Raw genomic sequence first — 25,789 nt, 5'->3', positions numbered from 1 at the left:
GAAATAAATTAATTAAATTAATCCAGAGTAAAATAACGGGTATATAATAAACTTTTATTCACGAAATCGATTTTTATTGATGAGGTAAACATATTGCCTCTCCAATTATCTTTCAAGTGCATTCTGTACAAAATTCATATCCTTATCTTTGATAGTACTTCTTTTGGAGCTTCCTATAAGATACTCCTACATTCTGTTTCAAATTCCAACTTCTGCTCGTAAAAAATAAGCAAATTTTTATCCTTTCTGTCTTCAGAAGTGCATCTTAAAGACTGTGACCAAAGTTGTGCTTAAAGTCCAAAACCATGATTCATCCAAAAACTGATTGAACTTTCTTAATTATTGTATGTAAATACGTCGTGGTTTTACTTTGAAAATACCAATAAAGAATTATTTTAAACGCAACTTATTCTCAATATTCTTTTGCTAATATCGTTTCAAGTTTATCCAATGTGGTATGAATATGTTGTTGGAATGGGGTAGACAATCACACATTCTGTAATAGAACAACCAAGTGACAATACTCAGTAACACTAGGATAGCCACATCAATGTGCTTACTATAGTGATACTATAGGAATATCTAGTAGGAATCGTGGGATTCGAATTTGTAATGTAATCCTAGGATGGCTGGGATAAGTAAGTGGTTTCTTACAGAATGTAATGAGTTACAACTTCAGGAAATTACGTGTTTTTAAATGTATAGCTGTTAATTAAATTACGGTCTTTACGGTTAATTTAAATTAAATGTATTAAACAAATTATATCTTTTTTTAATTTGTTGTATAAAACAACATTACTTCCCTCAGTTACTGTTCACATACACGTATAAATACATTTTTATATCTTTAAGTTGAGAAGTTTTTCTATGACAGATAGTTTTTTTCTTGAAGAAACACAAATCCTTGTTCCAAGTTTTAAGTCTCTAGGGCCTTTCAATCAATAGTTATCGTACAGACGTGTAGGAGGACTGACAGATAGATGGACAGACTGTAGTTTGAGTTTTTTCTCTAAAACCAATAAAGTTCTTCCATATACCAACACATATCCTTGTACCAAGTTTCAAGTCTCTATAAAATTTCCATCAATAGTTATTGCACATAAGAAGCGGCTTTTTACCCTTTGGACTTTTTATCTTAAAATTGATACATATCTGGCTTGAACTATAAGAAACTTTCGTACCAAATTTCAACTCACTACGACCTTTCTTTCTAGAGTTATTGCACAGACGGACGGTCAACGATAGGATTTTAAGGAGGGCTCCTTAGTAATAAATAGTATCATACATCAGCAGATGGAGAACGTCCAAAACAGATTCCTGCGGCTTGTTGGGTGTCGATTGGGATTTCCCTTTAGGCTTGTCCCCCTTAACGAAATAATAGGGCTGCTGGGTCTTCACTCCCTTCAGTGCAGGAGGAACTCTCAGGATGCACTGTTCCTGTACGGGGTCATTACAGGACTGGTAGATTGTCCAGCCATCCTTGACCACATAGGATTACGCTGCTTCACTGGAACTAGATCTAGGGATTTATTCGAGAGAAGAAGTCTGAGCAGTAATTACGAATGTCACAGCACGATGAACAGAGTCCAAATCCTAGGAAATAAAATCGCTCCGCACTTGGACTTTTTTACGGCGACCAGAGGTTCATTCAGAAAGGACCTCTATATAATGAAAACATGCCTCTTTGACCTAACAGAAGTTAAAACACACACACACACACACACACACACACACACACACACACACACACACACACACACACACACACCCTCACTCACTCACTCACTCACTCACTCACTCACTCACACTCACCCGAGAATCTGTGACCTGTTACCTTACTATTGTTATATTATTTTAGGATTATTTATTGGGGTTAATGTTAATATTTATGTTGTTGTTTTATCTAATGTTTACGCTTATACATATGTAATTATTGTTATGTTATATTATATATATTATAGTTATTGTTTATTTTGTTATTTATTTATATATTGTTATGTTATTATGTTGTTAATGTTGTTATTCTTATTGTTTCACTATATTCATTTGCTGTTAAATAAATAGTATAGTAACTGATTGGTTGAGACAAAACTTATAAGTTATTGAATATATTATTGGTCTATTATGACCAGTTAATTATATGCTTGAGCATTTTGTCAGAACCGGAGTTGTCTATTAAAGCAGCGATCATTTTTGCGCATAGAGTGTCAGATCAATGTATATTAATATCAGTTTTTTTTTATTGTAAATTGTAGCCTGGTAAGTTTGTATATTTATTATTTGTATGTTTTAGTTATTTAGATTAAGATATTGAAATTGTATAATGGATTTGCCGTTGGAAGTGAAAGTAAAAATAAATTAATAAAATAAAATAAATAAATACAAAGAATTATAAAAATGGAGGTCACAGTTTTCTCAAACTCATTTACACTAAAGCTGTACATTATCGTTGCAAATATTAATTAGTGTAATTAAGTCGTTGCAGCCAGCAGAACAAGATTTATTAAATACTTTCACCATTGTGATTGATACAATGGGGTTACGTTGTTACGCAAGCCGCTGTATAGAAAGAAATGGCTGAGGAGTGGATGTCACAACCTCGTGTCATACGGCACGACAAGACTACCTAGGGGTCGTTCACACTTATATATGACTCAAGGTAAATTGTTATGATGAGACGATGTAACGGTAATTGTCGGCTAGCTATATTTTAGGTGCAGTTCATGAGTTTCTGAAATGTAAAACGAAACAGGCTGTATATTTTCAAAGCCTTATGAGTGGTTTAGGTCACATTTGTAAGGGTCACAAGTTTGATTAAAGGGCGTGCATTCACCATTCACAAGGTCTTATGAACATTTTGTGGCTGGGCAATAGGAAATTTCACCGAAAATAATTAAGAAGGTTAAACCATGATGAGTAAAACGTTACTTGTAGGTAAGTTACGACACATAGAAACATGCTAGATTTCAGTCATTTAACTTAGGCTTGATCTTGAATGCTTATGGTTTGAGATTCTTCAAACTTGGATGAAGATCCCTTGGTTTTGTTTCGGCCCTAAAAGGGCGAAAGATATAATCGGCATTGCCAACGACAAAGTCACTAGAGGTTTATGGTATAAGTTAAACTATGTTAGAAGTTCTACACTTATATTTATTTGAACACTTAGGTAGTATTTGTGCATAAAGAGTTTATTTTATGCAGGACTTTACGCAGTAAATTCTAAGAGCGTTAATTACTTAAAAGGTTTGGATAAACCTGATGTCCACTAAACTACCTAATAATTAATTACGAGGCAAAACGATGTCTGTAACTTTTTTTAAACCTAGTTAAAAATTAATATTTTTTTCATTTTGAAATTTAAAAAAACATATTACATTGAAACTAATATCGAAAATATAATTCTATTATTTAAAATATCATTTTAAAAGCGATCAAACAATGCGTTCTAGAACATGCCATAACAGTAAATGGATATAGTAGAACGAGTTAGCGAGTTAAGGTCTCTTCTGTTGGGTGTAGCTCCACATGTACCACTTTCCCGGCGCCCGACGCCTGGTAACATAATAGAAATTCCCATTCCTGTTAATTAGATTATTAAGATATATGCTAAATAATCTAATAAACATGATTCCCGGCGATTATTATCGCTGTATTTTAAAATTAAATTCGATTTAGAGAGTGGTTAATGATTTCAGTTTATGCCTTAGGTTTTAACGCCTGACGAAGAGGACAAGTACCATTTCCAGAAACGTAGTATTCAGTTTATGCAACCTTGTACACAATATGATGATGTAAAATGTCCGAAATCCTGTTTCAATCATCCATAGCGAATAATCGGCTGTAGCTAATGAACCTAATTAGTTGGCGATCGTGTGTGTTTGGTTCACTAAACATGCTACAAATTCAAAATGTATTAGAACTCTAATCGCATCTGACTTTTGGATAAAAATGGTATAATGGGTTTCAACCATGAAATTTTACACCCCTAACAGTATGTGTTGTAACCATAATACTCCATTATGTTTCAACCCCAATCATATGATTCAAAATGGACGATTAAAGGTATTTATTTTAAATGTTAAAGGTACGCTCGATTTGAACTTCTGAGATTTTAACAGAACCTTTAAATAATATTTAGAAATGAGAAGATTACATATATTGGGAGATAATATTTAGAACAATTAAAAACAATTTGAATGACAATAAAAATTACATCTTAAATGGCACGAACGTTTATATATTATAATTTTCTAGAAATGTCCGTTATAGGTTTAGTTGTTCTTAAGAGAACTATGTAAATGCCAGATAAAAACTCTAGTTACACCACTGGCAAAAGGATTACGATTGTTATGCACTATGTTTACCTAAAAAGTACCTTTTTAAAACAATACTGAAGAATACAACTCCCGAATACTTTCACGTACCTTGTGATGTAGATTTGTCTTGAAGACGGTAATCGATATATCAATCAAGTTGCCATTTAAGCACATACCTTTTTATATTATAATTTCTAGAAATTTCCGTTAATGGTTTAGTTGTTCGTAAGATAACTATGTAAAGGCCGAGTGAAAACTCTAGTTACACCTCTGACATAAAAACACTTGTTATTACAATATGTTTACCTGAAAAAGTATATTTTTAAAGCAATACTGAAGAATACAACTCCTGAATACTTTCATGTACTTTGTGATGTAGATTTGTCTTAAAAACGGTAATCGCTATATCAATCAAGTTGCCATTTAAGCACATACTTTTTTATATTATAATTTCTAGAAATTTCCGTTAACGGTTTAGTTGTTCGTAAGATAACTATGTAAAGGCCGAGTGAAAACTCTAGTTACACCTCTGACATAAAAACACTTGTTATTACAATATGTTTACCTGAAAAAGTATATTTTTAAAGCAATACTGAAGAATACAACTCCTGAATACTTTCATGTACTTTGTGATGTAGATTTGTCTTAAAAACGGTAATCGCTATATCAATCAAGTTGCCATTTAAGCACATACTTTTTTATATTATAATTTCTAGAAATTTCCGTTAATGGTTTAGTTGTTCATAACAGAATTATGTAAAGGCCGAGTGAAAACTCTAGTTACACCACTGACAAAAAAACACTTGTTATTACAATATGTTTACCTGAAAAAGTATATTTTTAAAGCAATACTGAAGAATACAACTCCTGAATACTTTCATGTACTTTGTGATGTAGATTTGTCTTGAAGACGGTAATCGCTATATCAATCAAGTTGCCATTTAAGCACATACTTTTTTAAATTATAATTTCTAGAAATTTCTGTTAATGGTTTAGTTGTTCATAAGAGAACTATGTAAAGGCCGAGTGAAAACTCTAGTTACACCACTGACATAAAAACACTTGTTATTACAATATGTTTACCTGAAAAAGTATATTTTTGGAACAATACTGAAGAATACAATTCCTAAAGACTTTCATGTACTTTGTGATGTAGATTTGTCTTGAAGACGGTAATCGATATAACAATCAAGTTACCATTTAAGCACATATTTTATTGTATTATAATTTCTAGAAAATTCTAAAAAAACTATGTAAATGCCCGGTGAAAACATTAGTTACATCACTGGCAAAGATTACCATTTGTATTATAAAGAATAAGTATTGTTTTAAAACAATACTGCAGAATACAACTCCTGAAGACTTTACGTACCTCGTGATGTAGATTTGTCTTGAAGACGGTAATCGATATATCAGTTGATATAACTAGTACAAGCCGATTGCAGAGGTAAGCAAGCAACAATAACCAATAGTGCAAGTCAGGGCAGATTCTGGCAAGGTATGCAAATACTGGAGGCGCCTGTGGTGGTGGTGGTGGTGGTGGTGGTGGTGGTGACGGCGGTGGTGTTGGTGACAGTTGTCCGGGACAGAGCCCTACTGTAGACAGTAAGTCGTCTTCCTACCGTCGTCACACCGTGCAGCACCGCACCGACCACCGTCTCAGTAGGTGAGTAATCCAAACTGATTAAGGATAGACATATACATAGATAAGTTCATTATATTACATTTAGTTCATATATAAATTAAACTTTTAATTAAGGACCCGGCAGTTGCTTCTGAAAATCGTGCTGTTTTATGTCTGAGTAATAACCCTTAATAGAAATGTCCCATAAACTTGATACTTGCTACATAGGTTTCTTTTGCTCCAAGGAACAACACTTGTTTTTGGGGTCAAAATATCAAAGCCAAAAAACAATTCGAGAAAGTCAGCGATTCTTTTTGATAGTTAAAACGTTTGGTCAGACTAAAATTATCATTCTACCTCATTCATGAACTATTACAAAAAGTTTACAAAATCTCAATCATGAAAAAAGTATGAAAGAAAGTTTGAATATTTTAAAATCATTTGCATATATTCTAGTCATAGATACGTTGGGCTCCAATTATTGCGTAGTTCCCTTATTGATACATTTTTATGGGAAATGGCCTACAAACATCATAAAATCCATCAAAGAAGGTCAGAGCATCATTTTATATGATTTTTTTAGTTCAAACAACATTTATCTTCATATTTATAATACCTGTTCTCAGCAAAACATTGATAAACATGACAGTCATGACTACTTTATACATTTTATAATAGTATTGATGATTTTACAACACAATTTGGAGGTTAGCACAATCAAGTACCATAGTGGTGTCAAGTGATTCATCCATTGCACGAGGAATTTTATCTAACAAATCAGAAATAGATAATATTGTACTTTCATCTCTTCTGAAACTGTCATCTACAGCTTTTTTGTGTAATTAATTTGCATTAATAATCTTTTTAAAAGATTTTTGTAAACAAAGGTAATACGAGGACTGGACGATAGATAACTAATTTTGTATAGAACCTTTTTTACTTGACGGCTTTACTTCAGTGAACTTCAATTGTGTAAGGAATATTCCTTTTGAAACGTTCAATTTTTTAGGGTAGAAAATGACTGAGAAATAAAACGAGCTGCATTTTATAAAATTGTATTAGGTTTCGTTCCATTCTGAGGATTTTTGTTCTTTACAGAGTACTTTTCTCACGTATATAACCGAAATCATGCTATAATTAAAGAATTTGTAACACTCTTATCTATATTGTTTTTCTGAAATAAACTGATGAACAGTAAACTTGCATTTTTTAACATTTCCATATTAACGACAGTATTTACACAAATACACTAAGATAGTTCATAAAATGTCCTTACTTATCTTACATATATGTAATGCAATTTATTAACAAGAAACCTGAAACGTTACTTAATTGGCACCTTACGCAAGATGGATTTGAAAGTGTTTCTTTGATTTGATATATCAACAAATAAAGAACTAATAGTCCTGGTTCCTAGAACCCATGTGAAGGTCACGTGTCACATTAGAAAGTAAATATTTATTTACCATTGCATTGTGCCGTTACTTCATTCTGTCCGTCAGCACTTGTTAGGTTATACAACATTCTTCAAACAAAAGACGCCGGATGTTTAGTGCACGATTGAATACTTGTCAACTCAATTACGTTATTTTATAGTCACATATGGTCGAATAGACGTGATTCCATGACATTTACCTTGCAAAAAACACCAAGAAACTTTTATATTCTGAAAAATTTCTGAGAGAATTAAGCTTTTGCAAGTGTAATTTTGCTTTCAGTTTGATTTTAAAATGTAAGTGAGGTTCGCCAATGTAAATTATTCTGAGATTTTTACCAGTATTATTTATTTTTCCACATTGATTTCAGGTATGGTATGTGCTCTCAAAAATGGCGTCTTGAAAGTCCAAAAAGTGTAAAAGAAACTAAGAGCATTTACGATTTTTGTTATTAAAAAATGTATTGTTAATATACTTTTTAGTGATGAACAGAATGTTGGTAAATACTACATACATTTTTGAAGAGGACAGATCGTGATTTTTTTTAACATGGGTTAGTACAACTTAAATGGTATAAAATAGTGAATTCTGGATTAGAATGACTCTCGCATCAAAACTGATGGTAAAGGTATCAGAGGTCGTTTAAAGCACTATGGGCATGATATGTTGAACCCTATGCATGAGACCAGATTAAGAGTTCCATACAATTTTACACCCATGGTACTACTGCTCTGAACCAAATCTCTTCCTGATTAGGATTAAGTTTTTTTTTCAATTTCGCCATGCTCGGAGTGAATAATACTACAATTACGTATGCATTTTTCGGTTTCATTGCATATATACTTAAAATCGTTAGACATAGACACAATAATTAGAGCAGACTGTAATTTTATTGTCACGTAAGCCACCAATGCCAACGGCCTCTCAGCTCGACAGTCCAAATTTCAAAGTAGGCCCAAGCTCATTCAATCAGCCTGGCCCGGCGGCACATTTAAATTCACTATTAGCATCTGCTTACATTTACAAGTGTTGCAATTTACATGCCGGTTCATTGGTTTGATGTCACAATGGCAACAAACTACCTTGCCAGTATATTGTCATCCTGTGCCATCTTCTCTGAGTGGCCTAATTTTGCCGAATAACAGTTTATTAGTATTTAATTAAAAACTACTAACATTGTAATAATGTATAGTATCTAACTGGTATATCAATCCAAAAGTGAGTGTTTGTTTGTCACGCTTTCACGCGTGAACTATTCAACCGAGTGTACTGAAAATTGTCATGGAAATTATTTGGACCTTGGTTAATATATAGACATATTCTTATTTCAAAAATTCATCCGGGCTAAGCCTCACTAGTCTCTAAAGTTTCATTGCAGCAAACCAACATTATTAATTGAAAGAGCCTGTTTAATGTAATCAACTGTTCTGTGTAAGCAACCATAAACTTACTTAATTTAACCACTATTTTCATTGTGTTTACATTTATAGTCTTGAAAGCATAGAGTAAGCTTGATAATAACAACATTTCTATTTTCAACATTTTCTACAGCCGCGCAGTTGAGGACGGGATAAGAAAATGTCCAGATAACGAAATTGTTTAGTAAAAATATTCTTCTAACTGTACATTTTGAGCAAATATTACGTACGCAGTACCTGGTCAGTACTGTAATGTATAAATAAAAGACAAATTTACTATCTAACTTTTACTCTAAATTTAAAGACTGTTATAACACCCATAGTTGTCTTTTGACAAAAAAAAAACACTTTTTTATTTATTGTGACAACAAGGAAAACTCAACATTGGCATCGGAAATATAATCCATTCGAACCAACAGTGGTCATACACGTGCTACACCTACTTTGTGTGCAAAGGAGCGGGTAACTGCTAGTACGAGTACATAATATGTACACAAATCCTATACACACAAGTACTGAAAAAGTTCCAGAATATTAAAATCATTTAACATTTTTATCTATTCAGTGTAACTCTGTTCATCAGTATAGTAAACATTAAAATATTAAAAAATATATTGATATCATAAGTACTCTGGGGGCACCTGAGATTCAAATTGGATAAATTTGCACATCGCCATAACAATAATAACAATAAGAAATTCTGAAAGAATATGTGCCATTTATATTCTTATGAATATTAGACATTCTAAAGTCTATCGATTTATATACTATGAGGTTTACCAAAATGTGATAGGCGTAAATAAATTATGAGTAATATAATGAGTATACAACAGATGAATAAATCTTGTTCGCTCTTTGCCTCCGTAAGTAAATATTGAAATTATGATAACTAGTTTACGCTTTGTACATAAATATTATTTTTACCGACAAATGCAATTATAATTATCAATGACTTCGATAAGATAGAAGCAATTTTGCTCATAAGGTAGTTCCTTCTTGTAAACATTTTGTGCCATGGTATTGAATTTCTTGGCACTGTCGTGTAACATATTTAAACTAAAAACGAAATTACTTTTTAATTGCTGATATTGAGTCAAATTTTATTATTTATGCCCTCATTATTATTTCTTTTTTATTTCCTTTTATTATCTTTCAAACATCAGAATTTCGTTTTAAACAGATAAGCACAGTAATACAATATACGGAAGCAATGAAATATATAGATCAGGATATCTCAGGCAAGTTCTCAAAGTTCTAGATGTCCTAGGTGAGAAAAGGAGTAAATTTAGAATTGGTACGTAACACAGATAAAGTTGAAAAGCTTAATTATTAGTGAAAAATTAAAATACCGAAATTCTCCCAAACTCTCCCAGTATCGGGGTATTTGCTAGTATAGCCTACCTTAACCACCAAAGACCGATGGATGGATGGATTTTTGGGAGTACCGATGGCCGAGAGGTCTGTCGTTGGACTTTGGGTCTGAGTTAGAGATAGCGCAGGTTCAGATCCTGTCTGTGACCGTTGCACTTTTTATCAGTACCATCAACCTCGTACAGTATTGACTCTCCCCCTTATTCTGTTTGATAACATCCATCGCACAGGCCAATGGCCCATGAGGACGGACAGAATAAGGCTTAGAAGAGGATCGGTCTCTCCTTTTTTAATAATAAAAAAATGATCAATGGCATAAGGTTTATGAGGATGTGAAACTTCTAAATTCTATACCCTCAAGAGCTTTAAATAGAAATTTAATGAAAGTTTGATGTAGTAATTTCAGCTATTTTCTATACAGGATGAATTCGAAGTGCCGTGAGATAAGAAAATACATAACTAAAGTAATTGTGTCATGTAAGTACCGTTTATCATGCAAGTACAAGGAGAGCCATAAAACACACGATCTAAAATATATGTCAACTCTGATTCTGAGTACGTGGAGTACGAACATCTACTCGTATTCAGCCAAACTGTATCAAAGTAATTTATAACGACTAATTCAGAATAAAATTCAGTTAACTAATCCATATTTCCAATAATAAAATAATAAATAAATAATAATTATAATTAGTATTATGAATCTATTAAGGACATGACAAGTCCTTCTTAAAAGAGTATCTCACCGTCCGTCTGTCTATCTGTCCGTCTGTGATATGACCCTCGATAGAAAAGTCCTAAAGTCTTGAAACCTGTTACATAGGTTTCTTTTAATCCAAAGAAGAGTCCTTTTTATTTTGGTGTCTAAAGGTCAAAGGACATTCCGTCCGTCTGTCTGTCCGTCTGTGTGATAACTGCCGATAGAAAAGTCCTGGAGATTTGAAACCTGATACCTAGGTTTATTTTAACCCAAAAAAGTCCTTTTTATTTTGTTGTCTAAAGGTCAAAGGACATTCAGTCCGTCTGTCTGTCCATATGTGTAATAACTCCCGATAGAAAAGTCCTGAAAATTTGAAACCTGATACATAGGTTTCGTTTAATTCAAAGAAGAGTCCTTTTTATTTTGGTGTCTAAAGGTCAAAGGCCATTCCGTCCGTCTGTCTGTCCATATGTGTAATAACTCTCGATAGCAAGGTCCTAGAGATTTTATGGACTCTATGAATTTAGGTGTCAAAAGGTCAAGTGGCAGCTTAATTACAGTTCGGAAAAACCACCTGTCCGGCAAATTTGTTGCATTGAGTTCAGCAAAGACTTTCGTTACGTCCTGTCGGGTCTTATGATACTCTGAGGCCATAACTAGAAATATCAGATAGAAAAGAGGACATATATTAGAAGAAGAACGAAGAGGAACAACAAGAAGTATGCGAGTAGGGAGAGCAGAGTGGTTCACTCACACTTGGACTGTTGCGTGCACAACATGGCTTTGTGATAGAATTACATTGCTTGCATTTTAGTACTTGTTCGGCTCGTGATAAAAACATCAACAATGTCTGACGATGACGTTTCGCAAGCTCGAGGACCGGCAGTTCGCGGCCTGCGGCAGAGAAAGTGGCGGCCGATCGGCAGCAGACAGGCGGGCAGATGGGCCCTGCACCGCGCCTCACAAACAACAGAGGACCCGGCAAAAATGTCGCCCCCGGGCCAAGTGTTTGTTGCGTTTAGACTATCTCGTTTACACCATTCCTCAATATTTGTCCCGCCGGTGGTACACGGACCTTGTTTTTCCCTGTGCTGTAAATAATCATTAATTGGTGCTGCCAGGATAAAGTTGAGCTGAAAGTGAATTAGTGTTATGTAGCTATTTGGACTTTAGGTATTTCAGGGAGATCTGGGGCGATAAGGCTGTTTTACTTTAAGAACTTAGGACAGCCACACACTGTCTGCAACTTTTTTCCATTACTGCAATATGTATGTATTCATTGCAACTAAATGTTGCAGGTCTGTACGTACAACAGCTGACAATCGTATTTGCGAATGCTAAAGTGTTGAAACTTCTAATAAATAAAGAGTCATTTATTATTTCATAAAGGTTTTTAAACTGAGAGACTTATAATAATTATACTGTATAATTGATATTTACGTGTATCTAATCGTATGTATCTGAATGAAATCGCAAATCTCGAGATAGATCCGTCTTTGTTAATGTGAAATTCATAATTAACAAGAACATGTTGAATTAGGTGGACTTTAATACTTTTTACTTTGCAATTCGAACTAGTAAACGATTAGTTGATGGCACAGCGACAAAAGACGAGGTAGTATGCGTACAAAAGGAGGAGACATTTAGATACCCATCGCTGGTGACACAACCATATTGTTGCTTTGAATGGCCAGCCATCCAATCTAAATTTTACAAAAATATAATGAAATGGCTAACGGAGGTTACAACGAATGCTGCCATTGGTAATCCCGATGGAGGTTGTGTAAAGTTCGGTACTGATGGTAAGACAGATAAGTGCCTTGTTTATAGAAATACGCGTATATGCCTTCATGCACATTAATTCTAGACTTGTCTTAATTCTCTCTTAAGTTATGACCACTCGTATACATAGAGTTTAGGTAAGATAAAGTATGAAAATTACACAGTGGAAGATTGGTGAACATGTGAATTGTAGATACATGTATAATAAATATGTAATCCATTTTGAGTATTTTGAACGAAAACCTTTCAAATTGTACTTTATATAGGTTTTTTATCCTAAATCAGCATATTGCAATTGTCCTCATGGTAGAATTTAGCGAATATTTATTCGTAGCTTCACCTAACATTACCCCTCCCCCTCTCCAGAGGCTAAAACCACCCCCACACACGCGGGCGCCCACACACGCACACACACACACGCACACACACACACACACACACACACACACACACACACACACACACACACAAATAGATATGTATATGCCGAACCTAGCCTAATTTTGGGACAGGCCGAAAATCAATGTAAATTACTGTTCAAAGGACCATAAATAATGTCACAAAAAATCTGCCACCCACACTTTTAAACAGACCGAAAATCGAATAAAATACGTTTACAGAACCATATATAATCCAGAAAAGTATAACACAAACATTATTGAAAAATCTGCTTAGAATGTTAAACCTGCTTGAAAACAGCTGAAGAATGTATCCAATGAAATATCTGCTCGAAATATATGTTTTTTTTAATCTGCTTCCAAAAATATATTACAAATGTCGTATAATCTGCTTCCAAAAATCTATTACAAGCGTTGTATAATCTGCTTCCATAAATCTATTACAAATTTTGTATACTCTACTTCCTATAATCTATTACAAATGTTGTATACTCTACTTCCAAAAATCTATTACAAATGTTACATGCTCTGCTTCCTAAAATATATTAAATCACCTTTTTAAAAACTTTGCTACTCCGTTCATAAACCAAGAGAAAAAGTTTTCTGAAACGCTTATAACGTTTCTTAAACCTTTTCTAACGAACAATTTTCTTGATCTCAAATGGTTTTCGAGTATTTAAAAATTGTAGTAATGTAATTGTAATGTGTATTGTAAATTCCATGAGAATAAACTACAAATATTTCACAAGCTATACATACTCCTTCCGATTGAGTATAAGGATTATTTTATAAGTAAAGACGGAAAGGTGACTACTATGACTCACTCAACAGGGTGTGTAACTACTTCAGGACGGTGCTCATAGTAAATAGTTCGCATAATATTTGTTTAAAGTAGCTTATCGACGATAGAAGGTTTGCAAGGATAACAGGAGTTCGTACATTTGCCCTCGTTATATTTTATAAGAGGTATAACACTACGTTTCGAGGATTAGAGTCTACGTTCTTCGTCAGAGTTTCTGTATTATTGTACGTGTTAATACCGCCCCCCACCTGACGAAGAGGACAGATTTCACTCCTCGAAACGTTGTTTTATAATTTTTAACATACAATGATGGCAAATTTCCGAAATCCTGTTACCCTTTCAGTTCGTATATGTTCATATCTTTCTCTTTCCCGCCAATATAACAAATATTTTATATACGTTTGTAGTTCACACTACATTCAGCCTACCCTTGAGTACCTTCATGTTCGAGTGTAGTGTATGAAAAATATTAGTATAACATAGTGAAATATTTGGGCCTAAGAATATCTAATAATGGTTCCTAATGAATGCAAAAGTCAATTGTAATTCACATTCACTCTTCATATACATTTCGACGGAAAACACGAATCTATCGTAATGTACCTGTAAGTGGAAATTAAAAAAATTGATTCGAACTTTCAAATTTTACTTTTTTCCGCGAACCATAGCGCTTCTGGTGTATGACCTTCATAACCTAGAGCAAGGCTGTAGGGGAGTTTTATACACTCAAGGTTAATCTGTGTAAACAATAATAACATTGACAGCAAATATAATTGCATAATATAATATAATTGAGTTTGTCATATTATTCGACAATCCTCAGGACAATCACACATACGTCACAATGTATTTATTTATTTTCCCAAAAAACCATTAGACATTTTAACTGTTACATAATTAAAACACATTATAAGATCAATGTCCCTTTTTTCACTGTTTCAAATTTCAGAATTTTCATTAAATTTTGATGTTGTATGAACAAAGTTTTTTTTATTTAAATAGTTTCCATAACATATTTATGTAATCAAAGAAATTTACCAATTTTACAATTTTAAATAATGATTACATTTTACAGCTATTTAAAAACTGACTATGATAATACTTGAGTATTCCAGGCTAGAAAGTCATATACGATTCATAAGATTTCTTAAACTAATTCAACTTTTGAAATGTGTAGAATAGTATTGAAAAAAACTGAAAAAGGACTATTTTAAATTAGGATTCAGAAGCAAATTTACGTAAAACATAATTTAGGAATTGAAGTTTTGTTAGTGATTCTATTTTTCTTATCTAATAACCTTATATAATAACCAGTGCGATCCTGAAAGTCAGATTATGATCATTTCGTTATTTTTGTCTGGAATTCAACCATGTTGAAATTTAGCATTGCACTTTCTTTTTATACGTATATTGTCATCAACTACTATGCTGTTAAATAAATGAATTAATATATAGTTTAATACTTATAATTTAATGTACTACATATAATTCCCTCAATACAAAACGGTAACAATGACACTTCATTTATTGCAATGGCAGATTTTGAATACCAAAATTACCAGCTTTAACAGAACAGCTGTAATAGTCTTTTATATAAATAAACTTATTAAATAATTTAAATTAATGATACAGACACTATTTTTATTACTGTATTACTTTTGGTTTTTATAGGGTTGTTACACAGTCAAAGGTGTTAAACAGACGTTAGGAGTCTGTTTTATGTTTAGGCAATAGGATGTTGTTTGGTAAACAGTCATTCCAAGGTTTTAATCTAAATTTTATCACAGTCTCAGAACTAAGTTTGTCTGCTTCAGCTTATCATTCAGGCCTCTCCTAATTTTGTTTACCGTTGTATCCTAGATTGTTCTCTAACATTTCTTTATTTTGTTTCTATCTAAGCTTCAAATACAGTATTAAGCAATACAAGTAGGTTGGTCTCCTCTATCTTATCGAATTCTTTATTTAGCCAAAAAATACTTTTCGTCGCTATGAACCCTTACGATCTCAACGAATCCACTGCGATAATTGTTTTCATTATACTACCTATTTTTATTACTATTATATTTAACTAATATTAATACTAACAGATTTTAATATGATATGAGAGCCTGAATGGTTGATTGAAAATTGAAAATCAGTGACAGTATTATATGTTTATGGTATTTCATATACCAATTGTTAAAATACATTGTTACATTGTTAAAATGTACTTGACTATTGTACTCGTACGTATATCACCACAGAGTATCGTTGAAAGTACTACGGTTTCAACGAATACTGATAAGTATTGCTGTACATGTAGGTACTACCTCTAACAAACACGTCTTGAATCCATTAGAGAAGATGTTATACAAATTAGACTGTGAAATTATCAGTTCTAAATGCTTAGGGCAATATTATAGAAATGGATAACAAAACTATATTCACATTGTAATGTGCGGAACAACATGTGGAGTTTCATAAACCTACGCTTTTCACGTCACTTAAATTTTCAATTTTTAAAATTGTTTAAATAAATTATAATAAATCTAGATGTACAGGACTTATCAATCAAACAAATCAATAAGTCTCTCCCTAGGCCCATATGATTCATTTCAGCATATCACGCCACGTGATGTAAAGTGCCCTCACAATTGTAAACGGCAAAACACATACATCACTGCATTTGAATTGCCAACGCATTGTTTGTAAGGCAACAATAAATGTGATACCAGCCGAGTAAAATGATACGTGTAGATATTTCCGTCATATTTGTGGCGTTTAGACTACTAGTTGTTTAGTTCTCCTGAACATGTAATTCTTTAAGTATTATAATCTAGATTCACCTAAATTTGCTGTGCGAAATATCGATTTTATTTATGCGATATTAGATTTCACTGTGCGGAATTAAAAAACTAAAAGCAGTCAAATACCCACGAATGCTTTTGATTTAAACAGGTTTATTACAGTCTCTTGTTTTACGTCTAAGGGTTAAAACATGGCAGAACAACAACTGAAAAGTCAAGAAGCGAGCTATACCGCACGTAATAAAATTATTTTACATTGTCAGCAAATTAAACGGAAATTCTCCCACAAATTAAAACCTGGATTCAGAAATAACCATAGCACGTGCACAGCCCTCGGAAATGTATTTAGTGATGTCTCTCATGGAAAAGATAGCGAGTCGTACAAATTTTTTATTAATGTTTGATTATTTGCAGGCCCATGACTCAATACGTCGTATGCTTTTATTAGCTAAGATTAGATTTGGCTTTTATGTAAGATCAGTCAGTTGGATCAAGCCATACTTGGAAGTCAGGTCGTTGGGTAAAAATGAACTTCTACTGCCCTGGTACAGAAAATCGTTGTGTCTCAGGGAAGTTTCCTAGGACCTATGCTGTTTAATCTGTGCACTTTATTTTCCCACTTGTATGCATAACTACATAGTCACCAATTTGCTGAATGTCAATTTCACTTGCCCTATAAACCGTCAATTAATTTCTTTAATCAATGCTGATTTTGAAACTACTTTAAGATGATCAGTCGTAAATTGTACAGAATCTAGGTGAGCAGGGCGTGGGTATCGTGCTCTGTGGTGAGAGTCTAGCTGTCTGTGAGGCAGTGGCAGTCGATGCTCTTGGTATCGTGTTTGGCAATGGCATCTAGTTGGTAAATCATGTCAAGTACGCTCTCCAGCAACCATTGGTAGACTGAGGGGTCTGTGCAGATTCAGAAACGTATTGTTAGTTTCTATGAAGCTCAAACTCATACAGTATTTGGTTTTGTGAGTATTTCAATTAGTTTCAATTAGCTAACGAAAACAGTATTTTTAAGGCCACACACAGAACTCACAAGTCAGGACGCTGTACTTCGTATTGTCTCTATTTTTTTGCTCGGAAAAAAGTATAGTAATTTATATACATTTTCTGTTTGCCGCCCCTTGAAACTGTCACCTATTGTTTGCCTAGTGCCACTGCAAAACTTCTAATCCGCAAAGTAAGACTAGAGATTCACAGAAGAAGTTTGTCTTTCTTCGGGACAAAAATTTTAAATAAACCTTCCCGAGAGCATATAATGGTTATCTAATTCTAAGTTAAATATAATTTGAAGATTAGTTACAATATAAATTACTAGATATTTTTCGATTTATCCATATAGTTAAGGATTACATTTATATAGTTATAGGTAACTGGTATTGGTTATTTTACAAAAACTTTCATGAACAAAAATCGCTTGTAAATAAAGCCGTTTTTATTTATTATACTTTTTATTTAAAAAATAGAACCAAACTCGATAATGTCTCAGTACTTTTGAATTTGGTGGAGGCGAGAAAACGTAATAATTTACCAACAACTAATCAATAACTGGCCGTACTTCTTTAACTGAAAACAACATTGGTGACGTAAGCTGCCCTGAATGCTTTTTAGTTCTTCACATTTGAGAGTAAATATAACATGCAAACAATATAATGTACCGCAGCTTATCTCAAAAGCTCGAGCTGGAGTCTCGAATTGTTACTCCATTAGGTTCCCACCCTGAAGGACAGTATTTGTTAATAAGTTAGAAAATAGGGGAATCTTTTGAATTTACAATAATAAATGATATCTTAATATTACAGAATGCCTCCGAACAATGAGCTTCAGAGCGAGACGATCCTGAACTCGTCGGTGGAGCCGGTGGTGGTAGAGCCTCCCGCCAAGTTGGAGGAATACAAGCCGAGACTGATCTGGCTCAACATCATCTCCATTAGCCTCTTTCACCTGATCGCCCTGTACACCGTCATCTTTGATCTCTACAAGTTCAGATTGATCAGCATTATATATGGTACGATCCTAGCTCATTCTCATAACCTATAATCTGGCTTGAGCCGAAGGCATCTTGTTTTCATGTCACCTGTCTTTCAGACCTTTATGAGAGCCTGTGCCAAAAGTTTCATAAAAGCTGAAAAATGTTCTTGAAAAATCATACACGTACATTACTACAGCTATAATGTCATTGCTCTAACGTTACTCAATAACGATGAAGAGAATCTTTGTTTTACATCTTCAGTGATTAGGATAAAGCTCTTTTATAAAACATTATAACATTCTTACATTTGAGCGAATCTTCAGTATGTTACTAATCGGAAGGCCGCATAATTGATGTAGGGTGTCCAATATATATTCATGAATACTTTGAACATTCCCATCTTGGATTACATAACTAATCCGATTATTTTCATGAACATTTTCTTAGATACGTGCGGAAATATGAGGAACGCGTTTGATATTCGAATAGGACAATAATATGTCCACTTAATTCAATTATGTATTAGATCCTCTAATAACATTTCCAATCAGTCAGCTGTTATAGAAAATAATGCTGAAATATTGTAGCCATTGATAGTAACAAAGTTACCACCCTATAGCCTATCTAAATAAAAAAAGAATAATAAGTAGTAAGGCTGAGTCTAAGGTATTACTTTTTACCTAGATGTTTTATCAATACTTAATATTAATTTTTTACAAGTATGCCTGTTTGTTCAAATGTAGTGAGATTTTCTTCTCCTATTAAAACGAAATGTGGCGTAAACGGATATTTATAATTTCTGAGAAAATTTGTGACAACTGGTAGTAATGAAAACAATGAACGAATCTTTTCAGCGAATCTGTTTAAGAACGATCCACTTTGTTGACAACTGCCGAAGATCTAAATAGCCCAAATCGTCGCCAGCTCTTTGCTGTGTCATAATTTCAATAACAGGATTGGATTCTGTGTTTCAGGGTACATAGTGGGCCAGATCGGCGGGTTCGGCGTGACAGGAGGCGCACACAGGCTATGGGCGCATCGGTCCTACAAAGCGAAATGGCCTCTCAGGGTTATACTGCTCATCTGCTACTCCGTAGCTGGCCAGGTACCGGACTCAATACTTCACCTAGATCTAGGTTAGTTGTCTATCCGATGCACTGCAACATCTACTGAGAATGGACTTGAGACCAATCACTTGGTCATCGTCACAGCCCATTAGAATTCCTTCTGAAAGCAAAAAATATTTATTTTTTTACGATTTTGTAGATTGTTATCATTGCTAAGATAGATTGTAGAGATTAGAGAGATAACTTGAAATTAGGTTGAAAGATTGGAGATGAGGATAATAATGTTTACTCTATTTGTATAAAATATAACAGTTTGAAAATGGCTTTATTTATAATGTGACTTGCCACATTTCTTTAAAAGTATTTTATCCCTTTAAAGCACAATTTATTTTATACTAAATAATTTAACACTTTTCTTCGTAATTTATTATTGAGCCCGGATTTAAAATTGTCTAAAATTTGGCTTTAAGTGGGCTGATAAAGGACCTTTTATATTTTTAATGTGATCCGGTAAATTAAATACCTTTAACTGTTATATTAAAAGAAATAAATACAATTTGGACACTGCCGAAATGAGATGATGTAAGCAGACGTTACCCGGATATAAGGAAATCGTGTTGGACATTTTACCACACAAAGACAACCGATTTGCACACAAGAGATGAACAAAATTTGAACTCTGCCACTACTTGACAAGTGAACTTTTCCAAAATCTAGCTTTCCAAAGTTTCCTCGAATAGTATGATTTAGAGTTAAGTGTTTTTTACAGAACGTTAATAAAAAGTCAGGAGATCCTCTGTGAATATTTTCACGGCTCACGTCATGTTATAAAGTACTTTTTGGGCATAATTACTACTTAGTTGAAAAACCAAAGATGGGGGATTTAGGGTACAACTCAAAAATTTAAAAGGATAAGCTCCATCGAGTAACCTCTCATTTTGAAGGTCCCGATAAAATAGAACTAACAACCCAAACTATAGGTCTCTATCTTAACCCGGTATAAAATGGCGGCCAATTAAAAATTTTACAACTCAGAATTAACTACTTACAACATAGGCAGTAACCTTTTGGAGGAGCTAACAATTGTTAGTTTTAAGGACAATTCAGTGAATTTTCACTTTTAAGGTGTTCACATAAGATTTCATACAATGTAATATAGAGATTTCTTTGTAACCCGTATTTTGTAATATTATCAACGAAGGGAAAGAAAAGATATCCAACAACAATGTTCTCCAGCAACAAGTTTTTCCAGACTTTTATTAACCCTTTATATGTCTTATATACTAATTTCTCTAGAGATTATTAATTAATTATTAACAGGACCTACTTATTATCGCGTCGGGTAGTTCTCCGTCTAGTTGTTTGTCCCCATGTCCGTCTGTGGGATAACTCTCTGTTAGAAGATCCTAGAGTCTATTAACTTGGTACATAGGTTTCGCTTAGTGCAAGGAAGAACGCTATTGGTTTTGGAGTCATCAGGTCAAAGGGCAGTCCGTACGTCTGTCTGTCCGTTTGTGCGGTACCTTCTTACGTTCTGTCGAGTCCTTAGATACACAGGTGTATCAGTTTATTATCTAATAATCCACTAGAAGATCTGATTCCATTTTAAAGTGACAGCCACATTATGTCCATATATGAAGAGCGTGGGTTGCTGTGATTTCAATATATAAATAATTCATATTAGGTACAAGAAGACGCTACTGTTGTAAACGCCCACCAGTCATTGACCGATTGTTTTGTAGGTCAACGAGAAGTCGGTCAACTGTTTGTGTCGCAGCGCGACCTAGTCGATTAGTGAGTACACCTCGGCAAATAAGTTTGATATCGAATTAAAGTATTGCAGTGGAGTCCAACATTTTTCAAGTTTTCCGTCCATCCGACACTCTTGTTGGAGAGGTCCTAGAGACTTGAAAATTGGTACCCTCTTGGTCCAATGAAGGACTTTATTGATTTTTGAGTGAAAAGGTCAAAGGGCAGTCTGTCCGTCTGTGCGATAACTGTTGATAACAATGTTCTAGAGACTTGAAACTTGAGGTATGCATGTTCCTTTTGGTCCAAGGAAGTACTCTAATGATTTTTGTGTCCTAAGGTCTTACCGTCTGTCTGTCTGTATGAGAGATAACTCTTTTGTTATGTACACCATGTTGGGTTCTCCTATACTCCGTAACGGTTTATCCATGAATATTAGTTATTAAATCTGAAACATAATTACTCAGCTAAAAGCAAAAGTCATTTAAATTGTATTGTCGGATGGTTTATAGTCTTGTTAATTACAAAGTCTTATGAAATCTCAAAAAATCCGTATAGAAAACGGAGAGATTAGTGGTGACCGTTTTTTCAGTGGTAACACTGATACAGTTTGATAAAAGTTAGAATCGGGTAAGATATACGCTACTAAAATTGTGTATCTCCAAGAGCTTTCTTGTCTACAGAGACAGATAGGCGGAAACGTAACCGATACATATGTTTGAATTGAATATCAAAGTCTGTCTTGTCTATGTTATTCCATATTTTGTTCACTTCTCCTCAAATTTGCACCGATAAGTGTATCCGTGGCAAGTTCGTTTGGAGTTAGTTCAATTAATTCATTTTTTGTTAGAATGGGTTCTTCATGTGCCACATGTCACAAGTATAACTGGGTTATTTGTAACCCCAACGTAGCCTTTAATCTAATACTAGGAAAGATGATTTTCATTTCATTTTAAAGTTTTGAGATGCAAAAATAAACGTTTGCATCATGAAATACATGGTATAAGTCGCTGAAGGTAGTCTTATTTGTCCAAATGCTTCGTTACGTTGGAAGCAGCTACGGTATAATACGGATCATATCCATATTTCATATCAGATATGTACGCATGAATCTAATACAAAATGTAGATTTTGAGGGTGCCCTCAGTGAAAGATTCGAAAGTATTTCCTAAGGTGGAAATGTTTTAACAGTAAAATGTTACGCCTCACTAAGCCAACATTATGTTCACATGTAGTCTTTTTTGGTATTGAAAATTGTAGATAAATGATTAATGTGTTTGTTTTTATATTTTAACCGTGTTTTGTAAAATTTGTTTTTACGTTTTTCTCAAAATCTCAACGAGGAGCATCTCATGCTGAATGGCTAAATACTAAGAGCGGTTTTATAAGTTGCGTTAATCCGAAGCCATCGTTATTTTTCAAGGACTAGTATATTCATAATGCTGTCTGTTCGAAAATTTTAAATAAAAACACTTAAATGAAAATGCATTACAGCCGGACTAGCTAATTTACACAGAACTCGTCCCATGCTATTTGTACAGTTAAAAGCTTGCATTTACTTTAGGAGCACATTTCGAGTTGTATTGATGTACTCATCAAGGTCAGACTGTTAGGTGCGCAACTTATCTCCGCACACTAATATTGACCACAGTCGTCACGGCCATCGCTCGATTCCATCTCTTCAGCCAATATTACGGAAATGTTGCACCCGTGTGTTTGCTTGCCTTGTACGACTTCTTAGTGTGAATATAAAAGGCGAAGAAAACTAATTTGTAAGAAGAAAGACAAGTAATTATGCAAACAAGGATGTTGTGGTGAACAACATTTCATTCTCCACAGTAAGTTTTCATTTAATTGACGGCTTGATTATGCACTAATTTATTAAACCCAAACAGGTCCTTCTTAAAATCGTGTCTTCGCGATAACTCTTGATAAGATCCAAAAGACTTGAAACTTGTAAATAGGTTCCACTTATTTCAAGGGAGAACTCCATTAAATTCGGTGTCTATATTCTTTACATGGATGCAGGTTGTAATGATGCGGTAAACAGTTACAGTAAATTCGATAAAGTTTTTCGTTACGATCGGTCGAATTCTTCGATACTCCGTTGTATAAGTTTATTTTTATATATTGGTTTATCGTGTACCAATATATTACGAGGCAGATTGTGTAGTTGTATTAAGTGTGAAGTTCATACCACACACTTTTGTTTCATACAGCTTGTTAACGTACTCCATTCAGCTGAAATTTGAGCTTAAAATGTCAATACTGGTAGAGCTTAATTTCCCTGGCCCACACATAACATGGTTGACATTGACCATTGGGTATTAAATTCGGAAATTCGGATATTGGAACTTATTCAAAACAGCCTATCTAAGCTAAATCCTACTTATTAAATTATATTTATCTTATGAATGTTATCAAAATAAGCAGCCGGTATGGTATCTGTAAAGTAGTCATCGAGTGTTGTGAGTGATTCTAAACCCCCCTCGTGCCGTGGCTCCGTGATTATGACCAATTGGAAACAAAACCTCTGAAAGTCCTCGTGGACTATGTGAATTCCAAGAATTTCGAAGTGCCGAGTTTACTGCTGGTATTTTTCATATTGCTTTTCCCCAAAGTAAGAGTGACCCTCGCATGAGGGAAGAGGTTGACGTTTTATTGTAGAACTTATTATACAAAATCCACCGATTATATCAATGAAAAAATGTTTACCAACCTTACGAATTCTCAAGAAGGCTGCATGTGAACCGGGCTGTTCCATGTCATGGCAGTGGTGGGCGGTACATTACTCTCAACACTCGGTGAATCGACTATTATAGCCATCTTAAGCTGATACAATTTGCACCCGGTCCAAATTCTAAAGATACTCCTTGAAATGTTAAACCGAACATGGTTCTATTTAATCAGAAAGCTCAATTTCCATTACTTCAAGAGGGTATATGAATATTATATATAGCTTACGATTTAACAGGAGTTCTCTTTAGCAGTACCGAATAAGAGTAATACGATAGTGTGTTATGTCAGAACACAGTGTACGACTGGGTGCGAGACCACAGGGTACACCACAAGTTCAGCGAGACGGACGCCGACCCCCACAACTCCAATAGAGGATTCTTCTTCGCCCACGTGGGCTGGCTGATGCAGCGCAAACACCCGGAGGTCTTGCGGAAGGGCGCTCAGGTCGACATGTCCGACATCCTTGCCGATCCTCTTGTTACATTCCATACTAAGTAAGTCTTTCTCAGTATCTAAGGGTTAAATCCAACTAAAATGCAATGGTCTAGATCTACAACATCTACAACATTAAAATGCAATGGTTGATGTCTAACGCTACTTTCGTTATTTACCTAAGATTTACCAAATTAAAAAAAGTACCCAATTTGTAATTTCAAAACTATTTCGTCACTTCCAAAAAAATGAAAAAGTTACAAATATTTTTGAAATTAATATGTACTAACTAGTCATTCTTACCTATACCCCGCTCTATTCAGCTGAAATTTGAGCTTAAAATTTTGAATACAGCTAGAGCTTAATTTCCTTGGTCACAAACCATGTACAAAAGGTACAAGAAGTTCTGTATTACTCGGAGTTACGTCAAGGAAGTTGTCATCTTTTAATTGCTACTGATGACCATCAGTATATATTTCCTTGAATTCTTGTGTGAGGACCAATGCCAATGAACAATCTGTAGTACTTTCTTCTAGCCCTAAATGGAATAAAGAATTCGAAGGTACAGTGTCCTGAATCAAACATCTAAGTTATTCGTCATCAACTGTGCTTCTATTTTCACTTCCGAAGGATATCAACAAAGAACCTAGAAAAGAAATCTTCAGAGGCTTGCTTATTTCCCACCTTCGGTATTACTTCTTTCTTACTTGGTATACTTACTACGGTTACTTACTCGGTTTCTTGGCGGGTATAGAATTTTCATTTTAAAGTTTCATTACAAGCATATGATACAAGAAAGTTAATAGTATTTTACTACATTCCAAGACAATAATAATATACAGTTTTTGAATAAATATAATCACAAAATTACAATTCGTACTCACATTTCAACAATTAAGGAAGTGAAACAGTAAATGTAATTTTGTTATGGGAGTTAGAACTTGGTTTTCTCGATGTCGTTAATTTTCTCCCTCAAAACTTGGTGTTAACGAATTGGTCATTCAATTTAAAGTGCTTTGGTTCCTGCCAGTTCCCGATTGTGGAAGAGAGATAGGGAAAGAGAAAAATAGGGAAATTCTAAAACGTTCAAAAGTTAACCTGTGGGATGGTTTTATGAACACCCAGTATGAATAACAATGAGAAATATTTAAAGATGTTTACACATCGTAATTGACAAAGATACTAACA

The 25,789-nt window shown here is 34.1% G+C and overlaps 1 protein-coding gene across 1 annotated transcript in view; it reads left to right on the top strand.

Annotated features, from left to right (window-relative positions):
• Nucleotides 1-5,873: 5,873 nt before the first annotated feature.
• The window catches only part of LOC124362615 (acyl-CoA Delta-9 desaturase-like), a 28,978-nt gene continuing 9,062 nt past the window's right edge, over nucleotides 5,874-25,789 (top strand). Inside the window, exons 1-4 of the mRNA XM_046817276.1 lie at nucleotides 5,874-5,982; nucleotides 18,445-18,650; nucleotides 19,589-19,719; nucleotides 24,458-24,663. Coding sequence (XP_046673232.1) covers nucleotides 18,446-18,650; nucleotides 19,589-19,719; nucleotides 24,458-24,663 — 542 coding nt within the window. The 5' untranslated portion in view covers nucleotides 5,874-5,982; nucleotide 18,445. The remainder of the gene's footprint in view (nucleotides 5,983-18,444; nucleotides 18,651-19,588; nucleotides 19,720-24,457; nucleotides 24,664-25,789) is intronic.

This window comes from Homalodisca vitripennis, chromosome 5 (genome assembly GCF_021130785.1).
Source record: "Homalodisca vitripennis isolate AUS2020 chromosome 5, UT_GWSS_2.1, whole genome shotgun sequence".
Classification (NCBI taxonomy): domain Eukaryota; kingdom Metazoa; phylum Arthropoda; class Insecta; order Hemiptera; family Cicadellidae; genus Homalodisca; species Homalodisca vitripennis.
This window is presented reverse-complemented; position numbering and strand designations above follow the sequence as displayed.